At 41.8% G+C, this 25,016-nt stretch overlaps 1 protein-coding gene across 4 annotated transcripts in view; it reads right to left on the bottom strand.

Annotated features, from left to right (window-relative positions):
• Positions 1-25,016, bottom strand: part of LOC109402379 (uncharacterized) — a 489,342-nt gene that overhangs the window by 6,728 nt on the left and 457,598 nt on the right. For 2 of the 4 annotated variants that reach the window (XM_029856761.2, XM_029856762.2), the window contains exon 8: positions 13,884-14,071. In XM_029856761.2, the coding sequence (XP_029712621.2) occupies positions 13,884-14,071 (188 nt within the window). Of the gene's footprint in view, positions 1-13,874; positions 14,072-25,016 lie in introns of all 4 variants that reach the window. The other 2 variants (XM_029856760.2, XM_062847136.1) reach the window with 1 other exon arrangement.

Genomic DNA, 25,016 nt, shown 5'->3' with positions numbered 1-25,016 from the left:
CTTCTGTGGTTTCGGAAATCCTCAAAAACGCCTATGTAACGCCTCTGAAACCCGCCGAAAATTCTCTGAAGCTTTTTGAAATACCTCCGAATTACCCCTAAAACGCCATCGAACCCCTGTAACGCACCTTGAACTCTCCGAAGCCCCCGAAAACGTCTATGTAACGCCTCCGAAACGTTTCTGAAATCCACTGAAAATGCTGTGAAGCTTCTTGAAATGCCTCCGAAATCCCCCTTAAGCTCCCTGGAACCCCATGTAACGCAACTTAGATCCTCCGAAATCCCCGATAACGCCGATGTAACGCCTCCGTAACGTTTCTGAAACCCACTTAAAATGCTCTGAAGCTTTTTGGAATGCCTCTGAAATCCCCCTTAAACCCCATGTAACGCACATTAGATACTCCGAAACCCCCGAAATTTCCGGTGGGACACCCGGGAACCGGTTCCGGAACACCACCGGTAGTCTCTAATGTGATCTGAGCCTATTTCCTTGTCCATCGATCATCAGGTTACGGAAAAAGACGTGATTTCATGTGTTTCATGCATGGGTTTGGTTCACAATCATATTTGGCCACTTTCGGCGGGACATCCGGAACCGACTCCGGAACACTACCCCAGAGTAACACACTTGTCATAGAAGAGTCACGGCGGCGCAGGTTTTTGTTGCGCAGAAGTCAATGTGACTTACTTCTAACAAATAAACACTAACTTGCTAGAAGTAAGTCACAGTGACTTCTGCGCAGCAAAAACCTGCGCTGCCGTGACTCTTCTGTATGTTACTTGGGTCGGTAGTATCTAATGGCTGAGCCTATCTGTTTGCTAATCGTTCATTAGGTTACCGAAAACGCCGTGATTTGAGGTGTTGCATGTATGGGTTTGGTTTATTTTTATATATGGTAACTTCCAACGGGACATCGGGAACCGGTTCGAAAACTTTACCGTGTTCTGTGACTATTTTTCTTGCTTATCGTTCATCATGTTATCAATAATACCGCGGTTTTATGTATCGTATGTATTAGAGTCAGTCTAGTTAGAGTCTGGCGGACTGTCACTTTCGATCGGAGCCAATCGAGCATGACGTCACGGTGTAGCATTTATCGGTGAGGACACTATGACGTCATGCTCGATTGGCTCCGGTCGAAAGTGACAGTCCGCCAGACTCTAATTATAGGGACTCTAGTATGTATGGGTTTGTTGGGCTGCAAAACGGTGAGTCGATAAGGAGAGCGTCCAACATAGCTCTGATCCTCACAAGTTCCTACCTCATGCTTCCACGGGTCAAACGATGACAAAGACCGCCAGCTAAGAGTTGTGTGCTTAGCTGGTAGTGCAGCCTGGGCACTGTTGTCCTTCTGTCTTCAGCTAGATTGAGGAGGTACGTCTCGAGCGTCTGTTCACCAAGGAAATGCGACTCAAACAGCGTCTGTTCTGGCATCCAGCGGCTGAATATGAAACACCCCACCCGCGGCAGCCCCACCAACGCGATGTAGGCAGCGCGACCCCGGTAAGGTAGCTTGCCTTTCAACACTATGAAAAAGAAATAGAATATGCGAACGATACTCTCGGAAACCGACCCGACAACGAAATAAGGACTATGATTAGAAACTCGGTACCTGGAACGTCGGGACCTTAAATGAACCTGGACGAGTGAGCCTTTTGGCTCGTGAATTGCAGAAAGTTGGTGTGTGCGTGGCTGCTATACAGGAAGTGCGGTGGCCCAAAACTGGTGAACGTGAATTCAGGGCGGTGGATCCCGTCGCCAACACATCGTTCAAATATAACATCTACCACAGCGGCAGCGATAAGGCAGAACATGAGGTCGGATTCATAGTGATCGGGAAACAGATGAAGCGAGTTATGAGGTGGAAGCCGATCAACGAGCGGATCTGCGTGTTGAGGATCCGGGCAAATTCTTTTGCTACAGCCTGATCAATGTCTATGCGCCGACAAACGAGAAAACCGATGATGTGACGGATGCGTTTTATAAATGTCTTGACAAGACCTATGGAGAATGCCCAATATACGACGTTAAGATTGTCATCGGTGACGCCAATGCACAGGTCGGAAGAGAGGACTTTTTCCGTTCAATCATCGGTACGGAGAGCTTTCACTCCGTCACTAATGACAACGGCCTGAGATTAGTCAACTTTGCTGCCGCCAGGGGGGTGGTCATTAGTAGCACCTACTTTGCACGCAAGGATATCCGCAAGCACACCTGGAGACACCCAAACGGCGAGATTTGCAACCAAATCGACCATGTGCTGGTAGATGGCCGACATTTCTCGGACGTAATTGATGTTAGAACTTTTCGAAGTCCCAACATCGACTCAGATCACTATCTCGTAGTTAGTAAGATTCGAGTTCGGTTATCAACCGTGTCGGACTCTAGAAACCGGTGATCGATGCGTTTCAACATCCAGCGGTTTTCAGCAGACGGTACGGTAGCTGACTATCACCAGAAGCTGGACGAGCGGATAAGTGAGATCAACGAGAGCGATAATCTCAACACTCTAGTGGGAGTCTATCCACGGAGCGATGAGTACAGCAGTGCGGGAGGTGATAGATACTGCTCAAAGACGACCTAGAAACGGGTGGTTCGACGAGGAGTGCCAGAGAGTAACGGACGAGAAGAATGTTGCCAGAAGCCGGATGTTGGTGTCGGGGACCCGGCAGAGCAGAGAGCGATATAGGGAAGCAAGAAGAGCCGAAAAACGAATCCACCGCAAAAAGAAAAAAAGAGCACGAGGAAAATGTGATTGCTCAGGCGCAAGAGAGTATGCAACAGAATGATATGCGGAGATTTTACGAAACTGTCAATGGCGTGCGGAGAAAAAAAACACAAAAAACAGCGCCTTCTCCCGTCATGTGCAAAGGCCGTAATGGAAACTTGCTGATAGACAAGACAATGGTGGCTGCCAGGTGGAGAAAGCACTTCGAGGTATTGTTGAATGGTTGGAGTGGAAGAGCGACGGACAGAACTCGAATCGACGGCGACGGACAAGCTGTGGAACCTCCAACGCTAGACGAGGTCAAGACATCCATTAGGGTACTGAAGAACAACAAGGCTGCTGGGAAGGACGAACTCCCGGCCGAGCTTCTCAAGCACGGTAGTGAGCAGCTGTATCAACTCTTACACCGTATTATATTGAAGATATGGGAGGAAGAAGAACTGCCTGCTAGTTGGTTGGATGGTCTCTGTCGTGACCGCAGCAGATTATTTCTCGTCTACAGAGGCCGCAGTGAGGAAACTCTTCAAAACCTCACTGCGAGCCAACTCTCGACTTGATCCAATCTGCTGCTTTGCTGCTACCAGACGCCTCAACGAGACGACGGCGGAACCAACCGCCAGTTCACCATCAGATCGGAAAATTGCCTTTTCCAGGCGCTACAGGTCTGTTGCTGTAGCTAGGTCCGATCGTGTCTGCATTCGTCTATCAACTGATTCGAGCACGGCTCGGCGCACAGTTCGCAGGCACGCTCACACGTTGCCGCGTTTGTTCGATTTTGACAGTCGCTCACCCTCTGAAGCAATGGGCGATCTTGCGACATAGAATTGGGGTATTCATTTATTTTTATCGACTATGTAGATACAAATGTTTCGTAGAAGACTATTTTTGTTACCAACATTTTTTTTTTATTTCCATATCCAATCTCCTATTCTACAATCCCCCTCACCCCTACTCTCTGTTTTTATTGTTGCACAATTTGAAGTACAAATATGTACATTAAAAAGAAAAAAATACAACAGAGCTATTTAAATTTTGAATAACAAGGAAAAAATATATTCAACCAAAATTTCAGGACTAACTGTTTAAGCTACATAAAAATACCGTAAAAATGGCCATACCGTAAAAATGGCCGCCACAATGGCCGACTTTGGCACCTACTCACGATTTCGAAAGCACAAATCTCTTCGAAAACAAATTCAGCACACCTGAGCTTCTTATTTCAAGCTTATTACAAGTGAGCAAGAACAGTATAATAAAATGCACTGTTGTTTGAAGCTTGCTTCTTGAGATTTGTGCGTCTAAAGTTCTGATGCACTGATGAAGCGGGATTTCAATACGTTTGTCCTTAAGACAATCCTTTACACTTTCTTTAAATTCACCTTTTAAAAATGCATCAGCTGATTTTTGTGTGCTTTCTTAGTAGTAAATAATACATTAAAAGCAGTTAAATTCACCCTCTTCATTCAATCAAAATACCTGTTACGTAGCCAAAAGAAGTACCAAAAAATCAATTATTTTCCAAGCATCAAACCAACAAGATTTAAGTTTGACAGCTTTAGCAGCTGTAGCTCAAACTGCCTTCCATATTTATTGACCTTGCTTTCTTTAGATGGCTCTCTCATTCTACTTGAAAAAGCTTACTATGATTCAATCATAACCTATCTACCAAGAATTGACTACAAATGATTGAGAATGTGATTACTTCCAAGGGAACATCCATGCCCTAGAAGTTTGAACTCATCTTCAAATCGCACAATTTCATTTCAAATTGCAAAATACTTATCAATGTTTTTATTAGCTTTCACAACATTTCTGGACGAACATTTGAAAAGGGCCTATCTGCTTTGCGTAAACAAACATGTTTTTGTCTCTGTAGGGCCCAACTGCATCCACCCACGCACATCAACACCCTTATCAGAAAGAGTGTTCTTCAAGCTATCTGTTAAGGGTGTTGATGTGCGTGGGTGGATGCAGATGGGCCCTGCAGAGACAGAAACATGCTTGTTTACAAAAAGCAGATAGGCCCTTTTCAAATGTTCGTCCAGATTTCACAACACAATACAGTTCGGATTCGCTAGTTGGGTCACGACTGCGCCCCGATTAGCGAATCGTGTTCGTTCGTTGGGGCAACTGACAACTGATCAAAATGCTCTAGACACACGCAAGTGACGAGAAGTCACGGAACACTCACATACTTGCGCAAACGTTCTGTATACAGGAGCTGTGATGCGACGGCGGTCAGACGTCAAACTCGTTTTGACATCTATTTTGACATTGACAGTGCTTTTTAGTTGGGTTTTGCCCCAACCAGTGAACATTCAACCATCGAGGCAGCCCATCTAACGAGCTCTCAACGAACGAATCGTCACTGTATCTACAAGTTCTTCTTACAACATTCGTCTACCGATGATTTCAATCGCACATTTTTATGTAGTCTAACAGGCTCCGAAAGTTGCCATAAAATTTGAAAATTATTACATTTCAAACTTTTATGTAAATTCAACTAATCGGCTACAGATTCTTTGAATTGCTGTCCAACATACCTTTTGAATTCTTCTTAATTTTAATAAAATTACGATGACATTGTTTCCTTATGCTAAATTTTCAATTCATGTTTCAAGAATGTTTCTGTTTATACATTTCATCTATTAAAAAACATGAAAATTTAGTCGACTAGATCACTAATCAAAGAAAATCATGCGTAAGTCATAATCTCGAAGCACTTGCCACCATCTGCCTAGTAGTATGTGTTTTATCACTTCAATAATATTGTAACTCGTCTTCATCTTTCATTCTCACTGTTCATCAAAATAGCCAAGACTGTGATCCCTGGTCATGCTTTAGGACGTTGGTATCGGCTCAAACTCAAACGTGTTAGAAACTATTCGACAAACATAAATGGAACCCTTTGCCGGCCAATGCTGGCGTCAACACACACTCTGTTCGCTTCTCACGTCTCACTTAATCACTTTAACTGGGCTTACATTCCGTTCGCTAGGTTTCGCATTTATGAAATAGTTTACTTCTGCCAGTGCGATGCATATTATCATTTGTTCCAAAATGTATCTTGGCAAGCCATATTTCTGATGAATACTTCCGCAAAACTATCCCTTATTTAGAAAAACATTCTATTGATTGATCTTAAAATCTTTCATTTTCAAATCTGCATTTTATTCATTTCCAGATTCAATTGCTAATCATATTTCATCGATGGATCATTGGAAAATTGCACAATTATTATCACTGGTTTTGTTTTCCAGAAATCGAAATCATTTTGTAGGTTTCTTTCGCCCAAGTAATCTGTCCTTTTTTTTACGCCAAATGATTATTTTACATAATTCTTAACAAAGTAGTCCTTTCACACGCCAGCTAGATTTTTGTTTTCAATTTAGCAGAAAATCTGCCCTGCATCTTGCCAGAATTCTACAATCTTATATGCAGTTTTGTCGATTTTTCGCAATTGACAACTTATCACTCCTGCAAAGCAGTTCATTGTCCTTTTATTACGCCAGACTACTGTATTCAAAGCCACTACAGCTTTCGCGAATCGGTACCGTTCTTTGCGTGTCTCTAATTGTTTTCTTAGAAATTATACTTTTTTTCAGGCTCCAGAAATGACCACTCTTCCTACTCTGAACGTATTTACAGATATTATTTGAGAATGTAAAATGTTTCGAAAATTATTTGTAAGTATCCAATATATTACATAATTTAAGACAGTTTTTAGCAATATCATCAAAACTCAAACATAATTTTTACTGCCAAAAACATAGTCACTGTAACATCATGTGTTCCATTTTGGTGTAAATCTCATTTCATCGTCATCAAAGTGCTTTATGAGATAGAGCTAACCAAGTCACTATATTCTTATCAAGCAGCAAAATCAGCAAATGTCCCAAAAGGTATCCATAGTCTTCAATTCTTTAGAGTGACCCTTACCTTTAAAATTCCTCTAGGAAGCTATAGCTTTATTTGTCAGCAAATCTGTTCTTTCTTGCGCCAGACTTCTATTGCCACACTTCATATGCGCTTGCTGAGCAGTCCATTTATGCGTAAATCTATTTTCATCTGCATCAAATTCTTTTAAAGATGCAGCTTATTAGGTTCCATATTTCCCAATAGGACAGCAGAATCAACAAATGTTTCAAGCGACCTTAGCCTTCCATTCTTTAGAAGTTCATATCTCTAAAGTTCATATAAGAAGCTATGGCTTTGCTTACCAGTAATGTCATTCTTCTATTCCTAATAATGGCATTCTTCTTTCAGTATTTTTTCGCTACCGGTTCTTCTAATTAGCGCAAAGAGTGTCTCTGTAACCTATTATTAGGCGCTAATCTATATTTTAGCTAGTCTGTCCTTCCTCTCGCCAGACTGCACAACACTGTAGCAAAGCTGTCCTAACGCGCGCCAACTTGCCTCACAATAATAATTTCAACAAAATTGGTATTTCTTGGCTCTCTAGCTTCCAAACCAGTTTTTTTGCTTAATCACTTTTTTTTTTATCAGTGCTATATATTTTACATGCACCGGTAAATGGGATATGATTTATAGCTCAATATTTTTTTTATTATTAACTTGCAACTTAATTTTGTTATTGAAAAATTGTCCTTCGTTCTTCGCCAGTTTGATTTGTTTTCTTGCAAGTCTGTCCTTGTTCCTGCCAGACTGCTAACGCTACAGTTTCATATTCGCTTGCAAAACTTCATCGCCAAATTTTATTTTCATTTTTCTTTGACAAACTGTCCTTTTTCACATACGATTGCATTCGCCTTTACGAAGCTGTCCTTTTTCTCACCAGCTCGCATTACTTCAGCAAAACTGTCCTTTTTCACGCCAGTTCGCATTATTTTTTAAAACAAGTCTGTCCTTTTTCACGCCAGACTGCAAAAACAAAACTATCCCTTTTGTTTATTTGCCAGTGTCTTGTTTTTATTTTTGCGTCAGACTACTACCATAGACTAATTTCAAGACCTCGATGTACCAAAGGAAACCATCAAATTTTGTGTGCCCAGTCCATACTTGCTCACAGTTTAACTCCATATTCACCAGCACATTTACATCTTACTCCTCAGTTCGCTGTTTATTTTGCTCTTCTTTGCCAATCTGTTCTTTCCGTATTGAATTTCTACTGACGAAGCTGTCCTTTTTCTCGCCAGCTTTTCCTTACTCCAGCGAAACTGTCCTTTTTCACGCCAGTTCGCTTTCGTTTTACAGCTAGTCTGTGTCTGTCCTTTATCACGCCAGACTGCACTATTGCCACCCCGTATTGCATTTCCACTGACGAAGCTGTCCTTTTTCTCGCCAGCTCGTCTTTACTCCAGCGAAACTGTCCTTCCTCACGCCAGTTCGCTTTTGTTTTACAGCTAGTCTGTCCTTTATCACGCCAGACTGCATTATTCCGAGCACTATTTCTTTCAATACTTACTTCCTGGGAGAACTACTGCGCCAATGTCGTGACCGCAGCAGATTATTTCTCGTCTACAGAGGCCGCAGTGAGGAAACTCTTCAAAACCTCACTGCGAGCCAACTCTCGACTTGATCCAATCTGCTGCTTTGCTGCTACCAGACGCCTCAACGAGACGACGGCGGAACCAACCGCCAGTTCACCATCAGATCGGAAAATTGCCTTTTCCAGGCGCTACAGGTCTGTTGCTGTAGCTAGGTCCGATCGTGTCTGCATTCGTCTATCAACTGATTCGAGCACGGCTCGGCGCACAGTTCGCAGGCACGCTCACACGTTGCCGCGTTTGTTCGATTTTGACAGTCGCTCACCCTCTGAAGCAATGGGCGATCTTGCGACATAGAATTGGGGTATTCATTTATTTTTATCGACTATGTAGATACAAATGTTTCGTAGAAGACTATTTTTGTTACCAACATTTTTTTTTTTATTTCCATATCCAATCTCCTATTCTACAGTCTCATTTGCCCTCTTTTCAAGAAAGGGCATCGACTGGAGTGCGCGAATTACAGAGGAATAACACTTCTCAATTCAGCGTACAAAATTTTGTCCGGAGTTCTGTTCCACAGGCTAAGGCCGATTGAGGAGTCCTTCGTCGGTGAATATCAGGCAGGATTTCGTGAGGGCCGATCAACGACGGACCAGATGTTCACCCTGCGGCAGATTCTCGATAAATTTCGAGAGTACAACTTATCCATCATCTGTTTAATGATTTCAAAGCGGTGTACGATTCAGTGAAGAGAAACGAGGGTGGTATCACATTTCCCGGAATGCCACTTCCCGGAATGCCATTTCCCGGAGTGACATTTCCCGGAATGACATTTGTCAGAATGACACATTTCCCGGAATGATCATTTTCCCGGAATGCCATTTCCCGGAATACCATTTCCCGGAGTGACATTTCCCGGAATCACTATTTTTGCGAAATTGGGTTCAAGTCATTAGGGAGCTAAGGTGCTAGATCATTTAACTAAATGACGGACATTGGGCAGCCTAGTCGAATAGTTTGATTTCGATATGTGCTCGAAGTATGTGCACCTTGGAAGAACAGCCTATTTTCAAAAGAAGGAAAAATCTCTGATGGGAGAGTTTGTGATGTGGTCAATATTACAGCATCATAGCATCCTAACTAAATGAATTGCTAATGTTGTATACATATACCTCGAAAGAACAGCCTATCTTTAAAAGAAGGAAAAATTTCTGATGAGAGAGTTAGTAGTATGTATATGCATTTATGATAATCAAACAATTCAACTCGGCTGCTATACTGTACTATTGGCGGCTACTCTACTAACTCTCCCATCAGAGTTTTTTCCTGCTTTTAAAAATAGGCTGTTTTTTCGAGGTGTATACAGTTTCATAATAATACCATTCCATTGCCCAGTGGCCGTCCTTGTGAAGCTGTGGTAGTTTGCTTCAAAATGAAGTACATGATGATGGGTTAGTTGCATTTGTTGTTTTTTTGTATGTACTTTGCCATGGTGGATTTATCACGGACAACCGGCTGGTTGGTCCGATGAGAGCACGACAAACGAAGTCCTTCACGGACAACCGGATGGTTGGTCCAATGAGGACATGCCAATCAAATTCCCTCACGGACAATCATGACGGCACGATAGAATTAAAATCCACCATTTTATATATTAAAAGCTTGATTAAAAGCTCTTTCAATTATAAAGACAAGGATAGGTATGTGGTATTTTTGTGCTAATCAAGTTGGCTGAGAATTATGATTGAATTCATTACCAGTTCAACTGCCAAGAAGATAACACGCAACTCACCACAAAAGTCATAAGACCTATAACGACCTATTCGGCCTATTGACACTTTCGTTCTGATGTACCTCGGCTTAACATACTTCAGCCCTAATGATCGAGCATCATTCCGGGAAATGTCACTCCGTGAAATGGCATTCCGCGAAATGTGTCATTCCGGGAAATGTCACTCCGTAAAATGGCATTCCGGGAAATGTGTCATTCCGGGAAATGTCACTCCGGGAAATGGCATTCCGGGAGATGGCATTCCGGAAAATGTGATACCACCCTCGTTTCGGTGGCAGATTATGATCGAACATGGTTTTCCGGCGAAGCTGATTAGACTGATTCGTGCGACGCTTGACAGATCGAAATCAAGTGTACGGGTTGCGGATGAAATTTCGCCATCGTTCGTAACCTTTGACGGAATGAAGCAGGGCGATGCTCTTTCGAACTTACTGTTCAACATAGCACTGGAAGGAGCGATAAGGAGAGCTGGTGTGCACAGGAGCGGAACCATTGTCAGGAATCGCATATGCTCCTGGGCTTCGCGGACGATATCGACATCATCGGAATCGACCGTCGGGCCGTGGAAGAGGCGTTCGTACCTTTTTAAAGGGAGACCGCGAGGATTGGACTTACGATCAACACCACAAAGACTAAGTACATGATTGCTGGTGTTCAACGTCGGTCCGGCCGTGGTAGTGGTGACGAAGTGGTGCTAGGTGGGGAAAAGTTTGAAGTTGTGGATGAATTTGTTTATCTTGGTGACGTGCGATATTGATGTTACCCGCGAGGTGAAAAAACGGATTGCGGCTGCAAATCGGGCCTTTTTCGGTCTGCGAAACCAGCTGAGGTCCCGCAGGCTGCAAACGAAGACAAAACTCGCGTTGTACAAGTCTCTGATTCTCCCGGTCGCTTTATACGGTCATGAAACGTGGACGTTAAAAGAAGTTGATCGGAGAGCCTTTGGAGTCTTCGAACGTAAAGTGCTGCGAACAATACTCGGCGGTAAACTGGAGGACGGCATCTGGCGGCGTCGCATGAACTACGAATTGTACCAGGTATATAAAGAGATGGATATAGTGAAGCGAATACAACACGGCAGGCTGCGGTGGGTTGGACACGTAGCTTGTATGCCGGAGGAACGCAGCATAGAACCAGGAAGGGGTCGTCGGCTTCGTGGGAGGCCACGCACAAGTTGGCTTTTTGCAGTTGAGGAGGACCTAAAGACTCTAAACGTTCAGGGCGACTGGAAGCGATTGTCCCAGGACCGAGGCCAGTGGAGGCGGATACTTCATTCGGCGTAGACTCTCCGCTACGAGTTGTAGCCCATCAAGTATCAAGTAAGTAAGTATGTATAGGTTTGTTGCATTTTCATAACTGGCCCCTTCCTGGCGTACTGGTCCGGAACACCTAAATTAAAATGAAACACCAGAACGGCTGGACCGATGCGAGCCGTTTTCAATAGGAAACAATGGGACCAGATTCCGCGTCGAATGAACCGTCGGTTATTAAAATCGTTTGAGGTTTACTGTCAAAAAGTTATGTGAGTTTTTGTTTGTACACATACACACAGACATCACCTCGATTCGTCGAGCTGAGTTGATTGGTATATGTGACTGGGCCTTGAATGTGGTCTTCGGTGAAATTTTAGCTGATAGAGTAGCCTAGGTGTACCAAGGGTCAACTAGCTATCTTGGGTACTTGGGGAAATGGTCGATGGAAAGAAAAACATCGTTTTCCCATACAAACTTTGAAGGGCTTTGTGTACTTTCAATTTTCAACCAAATCAGCTCAACTTTTGGGAGAAGGCATAGAATCTGATTACGAAGCGAATGAGCGGTGTTGAGCAAAAACGAAAGAGAACCCCACGACTTTTGAGTATCTCGAGGGGCGAAGCTAAGTTAGAGCTCATGGGAGTGAGGGTAACAGTTGACGACCGGATTCGAACCCAGAGCCTTGAGATCACCAGGCTCGCGTGCTACCACTACTACCACCACCGAACCAGTTGATATGAGAGGAAACAAAATGCACACAAGAAGCGTTCGAAGGTCGGTGATCACGTTTTGCCATGATACATTTGAAAACATTTTTTTGCAATTTCTCATCGTAATAGGCTGTTTTACCTCACGCAAATCTGACAGGAAAAGGCCTACTTTCCCACACCAAATAAACAGTGCTGTAATGGTTCATTACAGCACTGATTTGCGTTGCGTAATGAACCATTACAGCACTGTTTTCAGTTTTGGTCAACTTCTTGAAGCTTTGTGGATGCAGTTTTGAAAAATTGTGACAACTGTACAATACATATAACCTGTTATGATTAGATTTCCTTAAACATGGCTATGAACATCAGTGTGCAGTTTGATGAAAAAGTTTTGTTAAAAACTATCTTCAGGGGTAATTTATGAAATTGCAAAAAACGTTGTACGCAACTCGGTGCAGAACTCGATTTTTTCAGCACTCGTCGTAATTATCCAACTCGGCAAGCCTCGTTGGATAAATGTACGACTCGTGCTGTAAAAATCGTCATTCTGCACCTTGTTGCGTAAACTACTATTTTGTAATTGCGTTGCGAATTCCCCTACTTTTCACTCGCGGAAACAATGTTAAAACGGCCTACTTTTCCTCACTGAAGCAAAGGTGCCGAAAAGTACTTCTTTTCGGCACTCTTTAGAGTGCTGAAAAGTAGTACTTTTCGGCACTTTTGCCAGCACACACTTTTTGTTAAGTACCGCTACTTCCGTAGATATAGTTGCTGCTTCTACATGCACTGAGTAGTTCGAATCCGAATCAGGACGATTCAGATTCTGATTTGAATTGCCAATCAGGCGTAGAATCAGAAACTGAACCTACTTTTGCTTTTGCTTATGATGCTGCATGACGACGACGGGAGCTTGAAAACTTGCGACAGTTGGCCTACCATAGCCTACCTGATCGAAGGAAATGCTATGCACTACGTCCTGTCGCGCATGGAGGCTCGCACGTGGTTGCTGCTGATACACGTTTGTGTGGCTAGAGAGATTATACTGTACGGGTATTTTTGCAATTACAAAAAACTTTGTATGCAACGCGTTGCAAAACTCGATTTTTTCATCACTCGTCGTATTTATCCAACTCGGCAAACCTCGTTGGATAAACGTACAACTCGTGCTGAAAAAATCATCATTTTGCAACTTGTTGCATAAATAACTATTATGCTGGTCATTACTGCAAGCCTTTTTTCAGTGTATGTACCGGTACCACCGAACATAGATTAGGTCACACATAACAAATTAAGGTGAAGATATGACGAAGCCACACCTAGAGTTTTCAAGAGCACAAATCTGAAGAACCAATTAAAGGATTGCACTGAAAAGTTGATCGATTGGTCACCATCAGCTGCTGATCAATCGATCAACTTTTCAGTGCTTTGCGATATTTGGTTTTTCACATTTGTGCTTATGAAAATTCAAGGTTTGGCTTCGTTATATATTCATTCATATTTTCTACATATTTATTTGTATTTGGTTCAGTCGAATCCAGATGTATGACAACGATTAACTGCTATAAATAGCGTTGATCACAGGAAAGTAGATGTAGATAGCTTAATACATTACTTATAATTCTACGCAGAATAATCACAATATGATAATAAGGGAAATGACGGCTTCGGCAGTTCTTCGGCCTACTTATTACCGTCAAGGAGGTAAATCAAGTTGTTGAAGTCGTCACTTCCCCTACATTTATCACAACATATTAATTCTAATCAAACGAATGGCAGCTCAAACGACGAACACAACAGGATCTACGGAGATAGTGCCTGCCTACAGAACTCCTCTAGTAAGTGTAGCACTATTGGTGTGTAACATCAACATCAACATCAACTACAGACAGTAGTAGGTACATAGGTACATAGGAGTAGGAAATCGGTTTCCCGCATACAGACCTAGCTTACCTATCGACGCATTCGGCGAATGCGGACGGAGCGATGCCATGCTCGGTTGCCGTGACGGAAGGCGCACCGACATGCGCGAACCTCGCCGTTCCTGGCCGTGCAGCAGTTTGTTGTCCCTCAGGAGCGACACGTTCATCAGCCGGGGATTGGGGGTGTTGAAGATGGTCCGGTTCTCACGCCAACGGGCCCTGCGGAAACGGAGAAGATAGAAGCGGATAGGAGACATCAGTTCGGTTCGGTTCGGAGTCGATATTTGATAAGATATTGGCGCGGGTCAATTTATTGGGAATCATGTTTCTTGCTTTGGATTTCTAGGCCTAAGTATATGTTTCAACGAGTTGTGAAATGTGCGAAACAAGAGAGCAGCACACATTATGAAGAATGATGAAATGGTTAAGAATGAAAATCCGGAATTTTCTGGTGTTGATTTATTACGGACATTTCGCTGTTATCTTGTCCCATGCGTTTGGAAACGTTACTTGATTGTGATGGGTTAGATATACAGTGATAGACATTCGTTTAGCCGAGGCTAAAAATTTTTCAAAAAAATGTCAGAAAACTCATACAAAAGATTTTATGACAAAACTTTTTATCGTAGTGATAGTATATCTAGTACTGTTTTATAAAAATGTGATACGTCATACTTACATATACACTGAAACAAAAACGAGGGTAAAAACCCTTCAAATGTCATTTTTTGCCTAGACAATCGTTTAGCCGAATTGAACATTTTTTAGAATTCCATAATAAAAAACTAATAAATTTCGAAAAATATCCAACAAAGTCATTTTGTATGGTGACCTGCATTATAGATCGACTTGTAAATCATGAATTAGGTCGTTTTTGGAAGTGTTGCCATATTAATTTTGCATGCATCTCATATAAATATGTCATAATACTGTAAATGTTTCAAAATTGAGATTTGATGTAGTTATTTTTATCGGAAGTGTTTCAAAAGAATGCAATGAAAGTTTCATTACCAAAGCAGGTTGAAAATTTACGAAAAACAATGTTTTTAACAGAAAAAAATAACGCAAACAATCAAAAATTCACGAGTTCAAGTATTGTTTTGATGAAATATTATGGTTTCACTTGCATAAATCACAGCGTTTACTACTATTACGTCTTCTAATAGCTTCCAATATCTTCCAGACTGTATTCTGGCTGAAATAACATACATTGGACGGCTCATATTTCGAGAAATGGCACTGAAAGTATTCAAATTTCTTGCATGAACTACTTGTTTCATATTTTAGACATTATTTTCAAATAAATCATGTTATAAATGAATGTGGTTCACAACTAAGACTCATTTATAATCTATTTCTTCAGATTGAATGAAACAAGCCAATTGTTTGACCATATCTTGCATTTTTGTATGAGCATCTGCTTTTGAATAAACAGGGTACAAAAATTCTGACACTACTTGCAGTTGTTTCACTTAGCAGTCTTCTAACTCATTTAGTAATGCTAGTATCAAACAGGTATACTCCACAGGCATTAGGGCACGTCTTTATTTCAATGCAGAACTATTTATTTTAGCTTTTATCAATCCCATTTTTAAGTTTAAACAACCAAAAACTAGTATACTTAATTTTTTCATGACATTTAATGCAATAATTTGAACATTTCTAACAATAATTCTGTGCCATATTTTCAAAACTGCTAATCTAGCTTACGTTTGAGTGTTTACAGAAATCATTTTTCTTAAATAAATTTGTTTATCGTCACTTCTCCTTATCGGGACATTTTTTTTATAATATTTCTCTGAATTTCACAAATAAATAAACTTTTAAGGTCAATTATCTTGCTAAAACGTCATAAGCTAAATGCCTTGGAGTATATCCTCGAAATATACTCACGAAATTGCAAAAAAAACTATTGAAAACCAATTTTTCATTTACCTCGGCTAAACGAATGTCTAGGCAAAAAATGACATTTGAAGGGTTTTACCCTCGTTTTTTTTTCAGTGTATATGTAAGTGTGATGTGTCACATTTTTATAAAACAGTACTAGATATACTTTCACTATGATAAAAAAGTTTTATCATAAAATCTTTTGAATGGGTTTCCTGACACTTTTTTTTGTCTCGGCTAAACGAATGTCTATCACTGTAGTAGCGTAGTTAGAAGTCTTGTTCGAAAAGGGGTAGCCTTTTCTCCTTTTTTATTTGCTTAACGGTCAAATTGGTACTAAGTTTACTGCTCACTCTAATGTACTAGGAAGACCTTAACAATAATTAACTGATCTTATTCAAATTGATTTTGCATTCGTGTATAGGGGAACTTAGTGAATTTTCGGCATCTTTGTTTTCGTCTTCGTGAAGTGTGTTTTTGAGCCCGATGAACTCAAAATAGTACAGTAGACGTTCGCTCGGTGCAAACGCTTTAACTGCAATGCTTTTTAACTGCAAGTCCGCTAAGTGCAACAATTTTGCAGTTATCGCACCGCTATCCGTCAAAATAAAATGTCAACAGCGATGCGATGTTTTTCGCAAGCACTTTTGTTGCAATGCGATGTTTTTCAAATGCACATTGGTTGCATTCTGCAGCAACTGACAGTAATGTGACGTCTGTCATTTGTTGCAGTTATCGAATTTCATTCGCTAAGTGAAACGTAAACATGTTGCACTTATCGAACGTCTACTGTATCAAATATTTCCCAGCTAAGCTTAATTATAAACAAGTTTTAGGTAATTTGTACGACGAAAGTGAGTTCCCCTCCTCTTACGCTGAAGAGCTATCTCGGGAAGTTTAGTAACGGACAAGATAGCATATACGGCTGACTTTCCTCTCGAAAGTCAAACTGGTTGCTCGCTAGACGTCGGTGCACCTCAACAGCCTGTTGAGAATGATCCGCTCGAGTAGATTCCCACCGTGTCGAGCAACCATACTAGTCTGTATGCCGACGGGTCACCGGGTGATTTTCCCGTCTTTAGCAATAGGACCAGACTGCCGCTTCTAAACCTCAGAAAAGATTCTCTCAGCCAGGCATTTCTGCATTAGCATTAGCAGTGTCTTGTAAGAAAACGAAATTAATTGTGATGTTTTAATAAATCTACTCTAGGAGGATGGCTTTCCAGTCTTGACAACAATAAAAATACTGGACTAGAGTAAAAATTCAACAGTCGGAAAAAGTCAACAAGTTTTAATAAATCAACAGAATCCTTGAGAAAGATCCGATACGGATCGAAACGTCGGAGTAAGAGGACATAAGGTGTTTTTGATCTCACAATCGGATTGAAAAGCCAAGAAATACTCATAAGAATTCATAAGCATTGAGCAAGTCGCACAAATTCGTAGGTGGTACGGTACCGTCCTAGACCTCTGTTATGAGGATTGCCTCCTTCCCGTCCGAACCAAAGCACAAAGATTTGGTACTAATCTCTGACTCTTCTTAGACAAAACTGACGCAATCCTCCAATGGTCGAGAACTGGCTAAGTTCTTGCGACAGCTGTGGAATGGGAAAGGAAGATTAGCTGGACACCTAAGAAAGGTATGCAGAATCTTCTAAAAATTTCTCTGAGACTTGCTCAAAAGAGTCGTTCAACGACTTCTCTACCGATTCCGGAGATTCGTATGTAAAAATTCCTCCAGAAATTCTTTCGAGAATTCCTAAAAATATCGTCGGAGGAATACATAACACCTTATTTAGATTTCCTCCAGAAGTTCCTCCGAGGATTCCTTCGGAAATAGCTTCAAAAGACTCTCCGAAAATTACTTCGAAAGTTCTCCTAAAGATATCTCCAAGGACATAAATTTATTTGAGGATTACTTCAGAAATGTTTGTAATGATTATTCCATGATTTTTCTCTACAAATTTTAAAAAGTATTTCATCGAAAATTTCTTCAGTAATATTTCCAGGAGTTCCTTGGAGGATGCTGATGAAATATTTCAAGAGATAAATTCAGAAACTCATAAGATGATGCTTCCAGAAATTATGGGTCACTATTATGGGATTCCATCAAGAGTTTTTTCACATATATCCCCAAGAAAGATTCCACAAAAATCTTAGAGTATTTTTCCAGAAGCTTCTCAAAGTATTCTTGTCTAGACTGTCTAGAATTCTAGAAATGCTTTAAACTAGCACTTTAATAAAAAATTCTTCTACATAAGTCTTTTACAATTTTTTCCGAAAATTTCTTTATAAATATTTCCTAGGATTCATTTAAACGTTCTCTGGGGATTTTTCCGAAATTCATGCGATAAATTTCTGCTTAAATTTCAATAAGATTTTCCTCTGGAGTTCCTCCAAGAAATTCTCTGAGAATACTTCCAATAATCCTCCAGAGAATTTCTAATACTTCAATTTAAGCAGAAATGGACCTACGCAATCCACAGGCATTTCTCTGAGGATTTCTCCGGAAATCTCATCCAGAATTTATACTACAATAAGGTTATTCTTCCAGTAATTTTCCCGAGTGTTTCTCCAGAAATTCTTTCCAGGATTTATTCGAGGATTTTTTTCCATAATTTCTCCTATAGTTCCTTCAAAAACGTCTGTGAGCAATCTTCCAAACATTTCTTCACAAGCTTTTATTTAAAATTTTTGGAGGAGTATTTCACAGATTTTAATAACTACTACTTCAGGGATTCCATTCCTTTAGGAATTTCTTATTCTTCCACTATTTTTTCCGATGATTCCTGCGGAAATTCCACTAATTTTAGCGAAAATTCTTGTGTTGATGCTTCCAGAAAGCTTCTTTCAGATATCTCCCAGTTTTTATTTAGGATTTCCTCGAAAAATTTCTGTGATTTTTAATCAGGAAATTTCAGAAAAGATTAATCCAACATTTTTTTCACAAAATTTAATGTGAATTTTGTCGAGCGTTCATGTAGGGAGAATTGTTACGTGAAGAATCTCCAAGAATTTCTCCAAGAAACAAACCAGGAGTTACTGTGATGACTTGCCAGCAATATTCCAAAAAGTTCGTACCAGTGATTTTTCAGCACCAAAAATTCATGCAAAGATTCCACTAAAAAAAGATTGTTCTAGAAATTTCTTCCCTTTTTTTTTGCTGAGAGTTCTTCGAGGCTTTCTCCAAAAAAACTCTCTGTATTTCAGATAATTGCTCCAAGAATTCATCCGAGAGTACCTTCTCAAATACTTTCACTAACTTCTCTAAGAAGTTCTTCAAGGTTTTCGCCTGGAGCTCCTCCACTCAGTTCTCCACTCAAATGAGAACCCTAAATAGATTTATGCAAAAATTTCTGCCGGGAATCTCCACGTATTCCTTCAATTTTTTTTCAGGAATCTATCCAGAAATTCCAGTAACGATTCCTTCAGTGATTTCTTTCAAATTCCTCCATGGTTTCTCTTTATAGTTTTTCCATACGTTCCTCCGAAGAATTCTTCACAATTCCCCAAGATGGTTCCACAAGTTTCATCCGAAATTCTGCCGGGGAAATCGTCCAAGTGTTTTTTTTTTCAGGATTGTTCAGAAAATTCTTCGAGTATTTATCCAGAATTTTAAACGAATTTGTGGGCGTTATGTAAGCCTCGGAGTGCGGGTTCGATTCCCGCTCCAGTCGGGGAAAACTTCTCTTCAAACGGAAAATTCTCCATCGGGCCACTGGGTGTTATGTGTGTTGTTCGTTGTCTCGTGTTGGTAATGTTCAGTCTGTGCAGCCTCTGGCTGAAGACGGTGTAGTGTCTTGTCTTGTGAATTTCTCCGAAGAGAGGATATGCCAGACGAAATTTGCCAGAGGAAAAATCTCATGATAAATTTCCAAAGTCCATATTAGGGGCTGTCCATTTATTATGTAAGGTGATTTTCACGATTTTTCGACACCCCCACCTCCCCTTGTACGATTTTTTGTATGAGAACCCAAATATTTTTGTATAGCGCGTAAGATTTCTCAAACCTCCCCTTCCCCCATAAACCCTTACGTAATTAATGGACAGTCCCTTGAAAACAAATTACTAAAATAATTTTCTGTGTGATAAAAATATTGAAGAATGCCAAAGGAAATTTCCCAGAAGAAACCAAAAAGAACTTCTGGAAGCATCTTAAAGCAACTCCTACAGGAATCCCTAAATAAATTACTAGAAGATTCCCAAAAGGAAAATCTGGAAGCAATTTCTGTAAGTATCCTGGGATCCTGGAAAATACTCCTGGAGGAATCCTAAAAGAAACCTGTTAAGGTATCCCAGAAGGAAGTCCTGGACGAATCTCGATTCCAGAAGAAATCTGGAAGAATCCATAAAGAATTTCTAGAGGAATCCCAGAGGGAACTTCTGAAGGAATCCCAGAAGGAACTCCAGGAGGAATCTTTGAAAGATCACCTTGTGAATTACAAAAGGACTTTTGAGGAATTCCATAAAAGTTCCAAAAGGAAACTCAGAAGGAACTCCTGGGAAACTCTCGGAAAGCGCATGGACGAGTTTCAAAAACGATTCCTGAACAAATCCCAGAAGGAAGTTTTGATGAATCCCCACAGTGAACATTATGAGGATTCCTACTATCAGCCCAAGCACTGCTGCATTACAGATATAAACATTCCGGGAGCCTCTGCAATGACTACATTTAAGTCTAGGTTTGGAACTCCATCCGGATCTGGGACCTTACATACGCTTAAAGGGTAGTAATTCCTACAAGCTGCTCTTCGGTTACCCTCCTTTCATAGCTCGCCCCAGTCCCAGGCGATCTTTAGAGGGTAGGCCAAGGATTCGGGTTATGACGCGGGGAAATACTTCGGTGGTCCTCTACAGCATCCCTGAAGATTGCTCGTTGCAAGCCATAATACCTCGTGTCTTAGCCATCACGACCCTGTAGGCGTCACTCCACGAGTTCGCATTGGCACTTTGATATAGGCCTTCTTGTTTGACCGTATCTCGGTCTTGAGCGCAAATGTGGGTGCCACGAACGCCACCTGTTGATCATCCCGCTCTTCATTAGTACGTGCTCGTTGCACCCGTCGTATTGTCTACAAACAGGCTCGTGCAATCATTGGGTAAGTAGGTCGAGAGCAGTACTGAGACTCCTCGACTCTGGGTCGGCACGTCCACGTCACGGAACTCGCGGGCAGGGAACTCCTCGCACTTGAAATAGGGAACCACAGCACAGTGGCTTCTGCGTAAGCAAAACCTGCGCTGCCGTCACTCTTCTGTGACAAGTGTGTTACTTGGGTACGTGTCTCGTCCTGCCGATATGGTGACGGATTGGCTCTTGGCCGGAATTTGTCCAGATGGTCACGGAGGCGACGTAAAGTAATCGGTCGGGCACTATAACGATGAAAATAGCGTGGTTCTGTTCTGTAGCGTTGAGAGGGTGTTACTAACAGGTTACAAAATCTCTGGTTTTGTACTCGTTCTTCGATCATTGCCCTTTCCAGCCGTCCTACAACGAAGTTTATCCACATCGACGTCGAGCATGGTCATTACCTCTAGCACAATTTGACCCAATTTTGTTGTACCGTAATCTGTTTCCGGTTTTTGACTTTTAGAATCTCCTTCAGCGGTGAGAGCCTCATCTGTCTTAGTGACAAAGTCTTCGCCCTTGTCACGCTTGGCACCTATCCTTCTACCTTTCCTTGTCTTAGCGTCCCTAGTCCGTGCTCCTCTTTCTATTTCCTCTTTTGCTTCCATCTATCCATCCACTAGGGTCAACGGAGCATCCTCATCTTGACCGGCCCTATTCTGTGGTGTTTGAGAACCTGTGCAATGTTGCACTAGCATTATTGGCCTTCTTCTGCGGAGATAATGTCTTGGCCTAGGGATCACCGCTTGGTAGCTCCACCGCTGATGTTCGCTTTTAGGAGTGCTTGTCATAGTCGATCGCGTCTGGCGTGCTCCTCGACCTTCCAGCGAATGTGAAGAACACATTCTGGGTACAGTTTGGCAGCTTCACGAAGTTTCAGCATATACAATTTCTGCAAGCCCTGCTTGAAGTACTCACTGATGTTCGGCTTCGAAGACGCAAAGTCGATGATAGAGGAGTCAAGCTGCTGGGTAGCCTCCTCCATGGCAGAAAGTACTTCCCTGTTTTCATTGATGATTCTCCTGTATCTTCTCTCCTCAGAGGAGATCTATAGCTATCCCGCTCTTTGCGAAATGGTTAACCTCACCACTACCACTACTAGCTAAATTAGATTTACGATTATTGTGGCAGGTGCCCAACAAGCCCCGGTAACGAGATCGAGCATCTTTTTCAGTCCCACGATCATTCATTCTTTGGCACTGGTTGCTTTAGACCTTGAACTTGAGTAAACCTATGGTCTGTTTATAAACCACTTAGACCAAATTTAGTCATCTTGGACCCCCCCCCCCCCTCTCTCCTCTGTCGTAGACTTTCGTCCGTACAAAAAAAAAATAAAATTTGTATGGAGCATAGACTTTGGACATTCGATTGTCGGGTGTGGGAAAACTTCGAGTTTTAACCGCGACGACAATATCATTTTGTTGACAAATGGGCAAGACCAGGACAAAGCAACTTCGAGCATGTTCAACCTGCTTCAATGAACAGGACTAATATGAACGGAAAATGTTTGAAAAAAAAAAACGCATGTTTGTTTTTATTTTGATAAATCCGGGCGTTCTTTATCGAAAAACTGGCTTTCTGGTATTTTTCCAGCAATTCCTTCTGAGGTTCTTGCAGGTATTCTCTCTGGGATACTGCCAGTAGTTTCTACTGGAATTGCATCAAAAATTACTTCCGGTTTTACCCAGAATTTCCAGAAAGTAAATACTTACACTCCTGGAGTATTTTTTCAGTACAGCGGCCGTTCGCTCGTTGCAAGTCCACTAATTGCAAAATTTGACGCTGTCAGTTATGCTGTCAGTGCATTTTGATGCACTTTAGTGTCAAAGTGACGTTGCAATTAGTTAATGGCATTCGCTTGTTGCAATGTAAACATGTTGCAACGAGCGAACAGCCGCTGTATTTTTTTTTAGGAATTCCTTCAGGGATCATTTGAGTAGTGCCTTTTGATATTCTCCCTAGAATTGATTCCGGATTTGCTCAGGAATTTTATCCGGGACTTCCCCATGAGTCTCTTTTTGGGACTCCTCTAGAAATTTATTCCGAGAGTTGTCGAAGAACTGCTTCCGCAATTCTTCAGGAAGGTTCCTTAGGGATTCCTCCAGAAGGCCATTCTGAGATTTCTCCAAAAATTTATTTTCGGGATTCCTCAATCACTACTTGCAGGAGTCTCCCTTCTGAATTTCCTTCCAAGATTTCCATCAGGAATTTCTTCCGGAATCAAACCAGGAGTTTCTTTCGGGATTCCTCTAAATTTATTCAGGGATTCCTTAATGGTTTCCTTCCGGGAATCTTGCAGAAGTTCTTTCTGGGATTCCTCTAGAATATTCTTCCAACACTCCCTTGGGAATTCTTTCCTGGATTCCTCCAAGAACTGCTTCCAAGATTCTTCCCGGAGTTTCATTAAAAATGGCTTCAGAAGCTCCTTCTGGGATTTTTTCAAGAATGATTTCCAGGATTCCTCCAGGAATTCTTTGTGGGATTTTTTACAGAAAATGCATCTGGAATTTACTCAAGAATCTCAATCCAGTATCGTTCCATGAATTTCGTCCATGATTCTCTCTGGAAGCTCTTCTGAAATTTCTCAAGGCATTTCGTTCCAGAATTTCACGAGAAGTTCCTTTCGAGATACCTCAAGAAATACTTTCCGGAATTCGTCCAGGGAATGTTTCTAGAATTCCAACAAGAATTTCTTCAGGAAATCTCCAGGAGTTTCCTCCCCGATTCGTTCAGAATAACCTTAGGGAATTTCTTCCTGGATTCTGTTAGAAATTGCTTCCGCAATTCCTGCAAGAACTCAATCTTGGGGGATTCCTTCAGGAATTCGTTCCGGAAATGCTTCAGGAACTCCTTGGGAGACTTTTCCAGGAATTTCTTCCGGGAGTCTTCCAGGACTACCTTCCGGAATTCCTCCAGGAATTCCTTCCAGGATTCGTTCTGGAGTTCCTTTCTTGGATGCTTCCAGAATTTTTTTTTCAGAAATCCCGAAGGAAACCCCTGGAGTAATCCCAGAAAGAACACTTGGAAAATCCAGGAAGGAACTCTTGAAGGAATCCCGGAATGAACTCTTGAAGGAATCCTGCAAGGAACTCCTCTAAGAATCCCAGTAGGAATCCCGAAAAACTGGAAGAATCCTGGAAGAAACTCCTCGTGCGATCCCGGAAAGAACTTCTGCAGGAATCCCTAAAAAAACACCTGTTGGCGTCCCAGAAGAATCTCCTGGAGAAATCCTGGAAGAAACTCCCGGAGGAATCCTGGACGAAACTCCTGGAGAAATCCCAGAAGAAGCTCCTGGATGAATTCCTGGAGAAATTCTGCAAGGAAGAATCCTGGGAAGAACTCTTGGAAGGAACTCCTGGAGTAATCCCGGAAGGGTCTCTTGGAGAAGCTCTGGTAGGAACTCCCGGAGGAATCCTAGGAAAAACTTCTGGAAGGAACCTCTTAAGGAATCCCTGAAGAAACATCTGGAAGAATCCTGGGTAGAACTCCTGGAGGTATCCCGGAAGGAACCCTGGAAGAAACTGCTGGAGGAAATCCTGGGGAAATTCTGTATGAAAATCCTGGAAGAATCCTGGGAAGAACTCCTGGAAGGAACTCCTGGAGGAAACCCGGAAGGGTCTCTTGGAGAAATTCTGGTAGGAACTCCCGGAGGAATCCTAGGAAAAACTTCTGGAAGGTACCTCTGAAGAAATCCCTGAAGGAACTTCTGGTGGAATCCTCGGTAGAACTCTTGGAAAGAACTCCTGGAAGTATCCCGGAAGGAACCCTGGAAGAAACTGGTGGAGGAACTCCAGAAGGAGGAATTCCTGGGGAAATTCTGCAAGAAAATCCTGGAAGAATTCTGGAAAGAACTCTTGGAAGGAACAGCTAGAGGAATCCCGGAAGGGCCTCCTGGAAAAATCCTGGTAGGAACTCCCAGAGGAATCCTGGGAAAAACTTCTGGAAGGTACCTCTGAAGAAATCCCTGAAGGAACTTCTAGAGGTCTCCCGGAAGGAACTCCCGGACGAAACCTGTGAAGAACTCCGGAAGGAACCCCTGGAGAAATCCTGGAAAAAACTGCTGGAAGAACTCCAGAAGGAGCTCCTGGAGGAATATCTGGGGAAATTCTGCAAGAAAATCATGGAAGAATTCTGGAAAGAACTCTTGGAAGG

The sequence above is a fragment of the Aedes albopictus genome, chromosome 1 (assembly GCF_035046485.1).
Source record: "Aedes albopictus strain Foshan chromosome 1, AalbF5, whole genome shotgun sequence".
In the NCBI taxonomy this organism is placed as follows: Eukaryota; Metazoa; Arthropoda; class Insecta; order Diptera; family Culicidae; genus Aedes; species Aedes albopictus.
The sequence above is the reverse complement of the archived record's forward strand: the minus strand, read 5'-3'. Positions and strand labels throughout refer to the sequence as shown.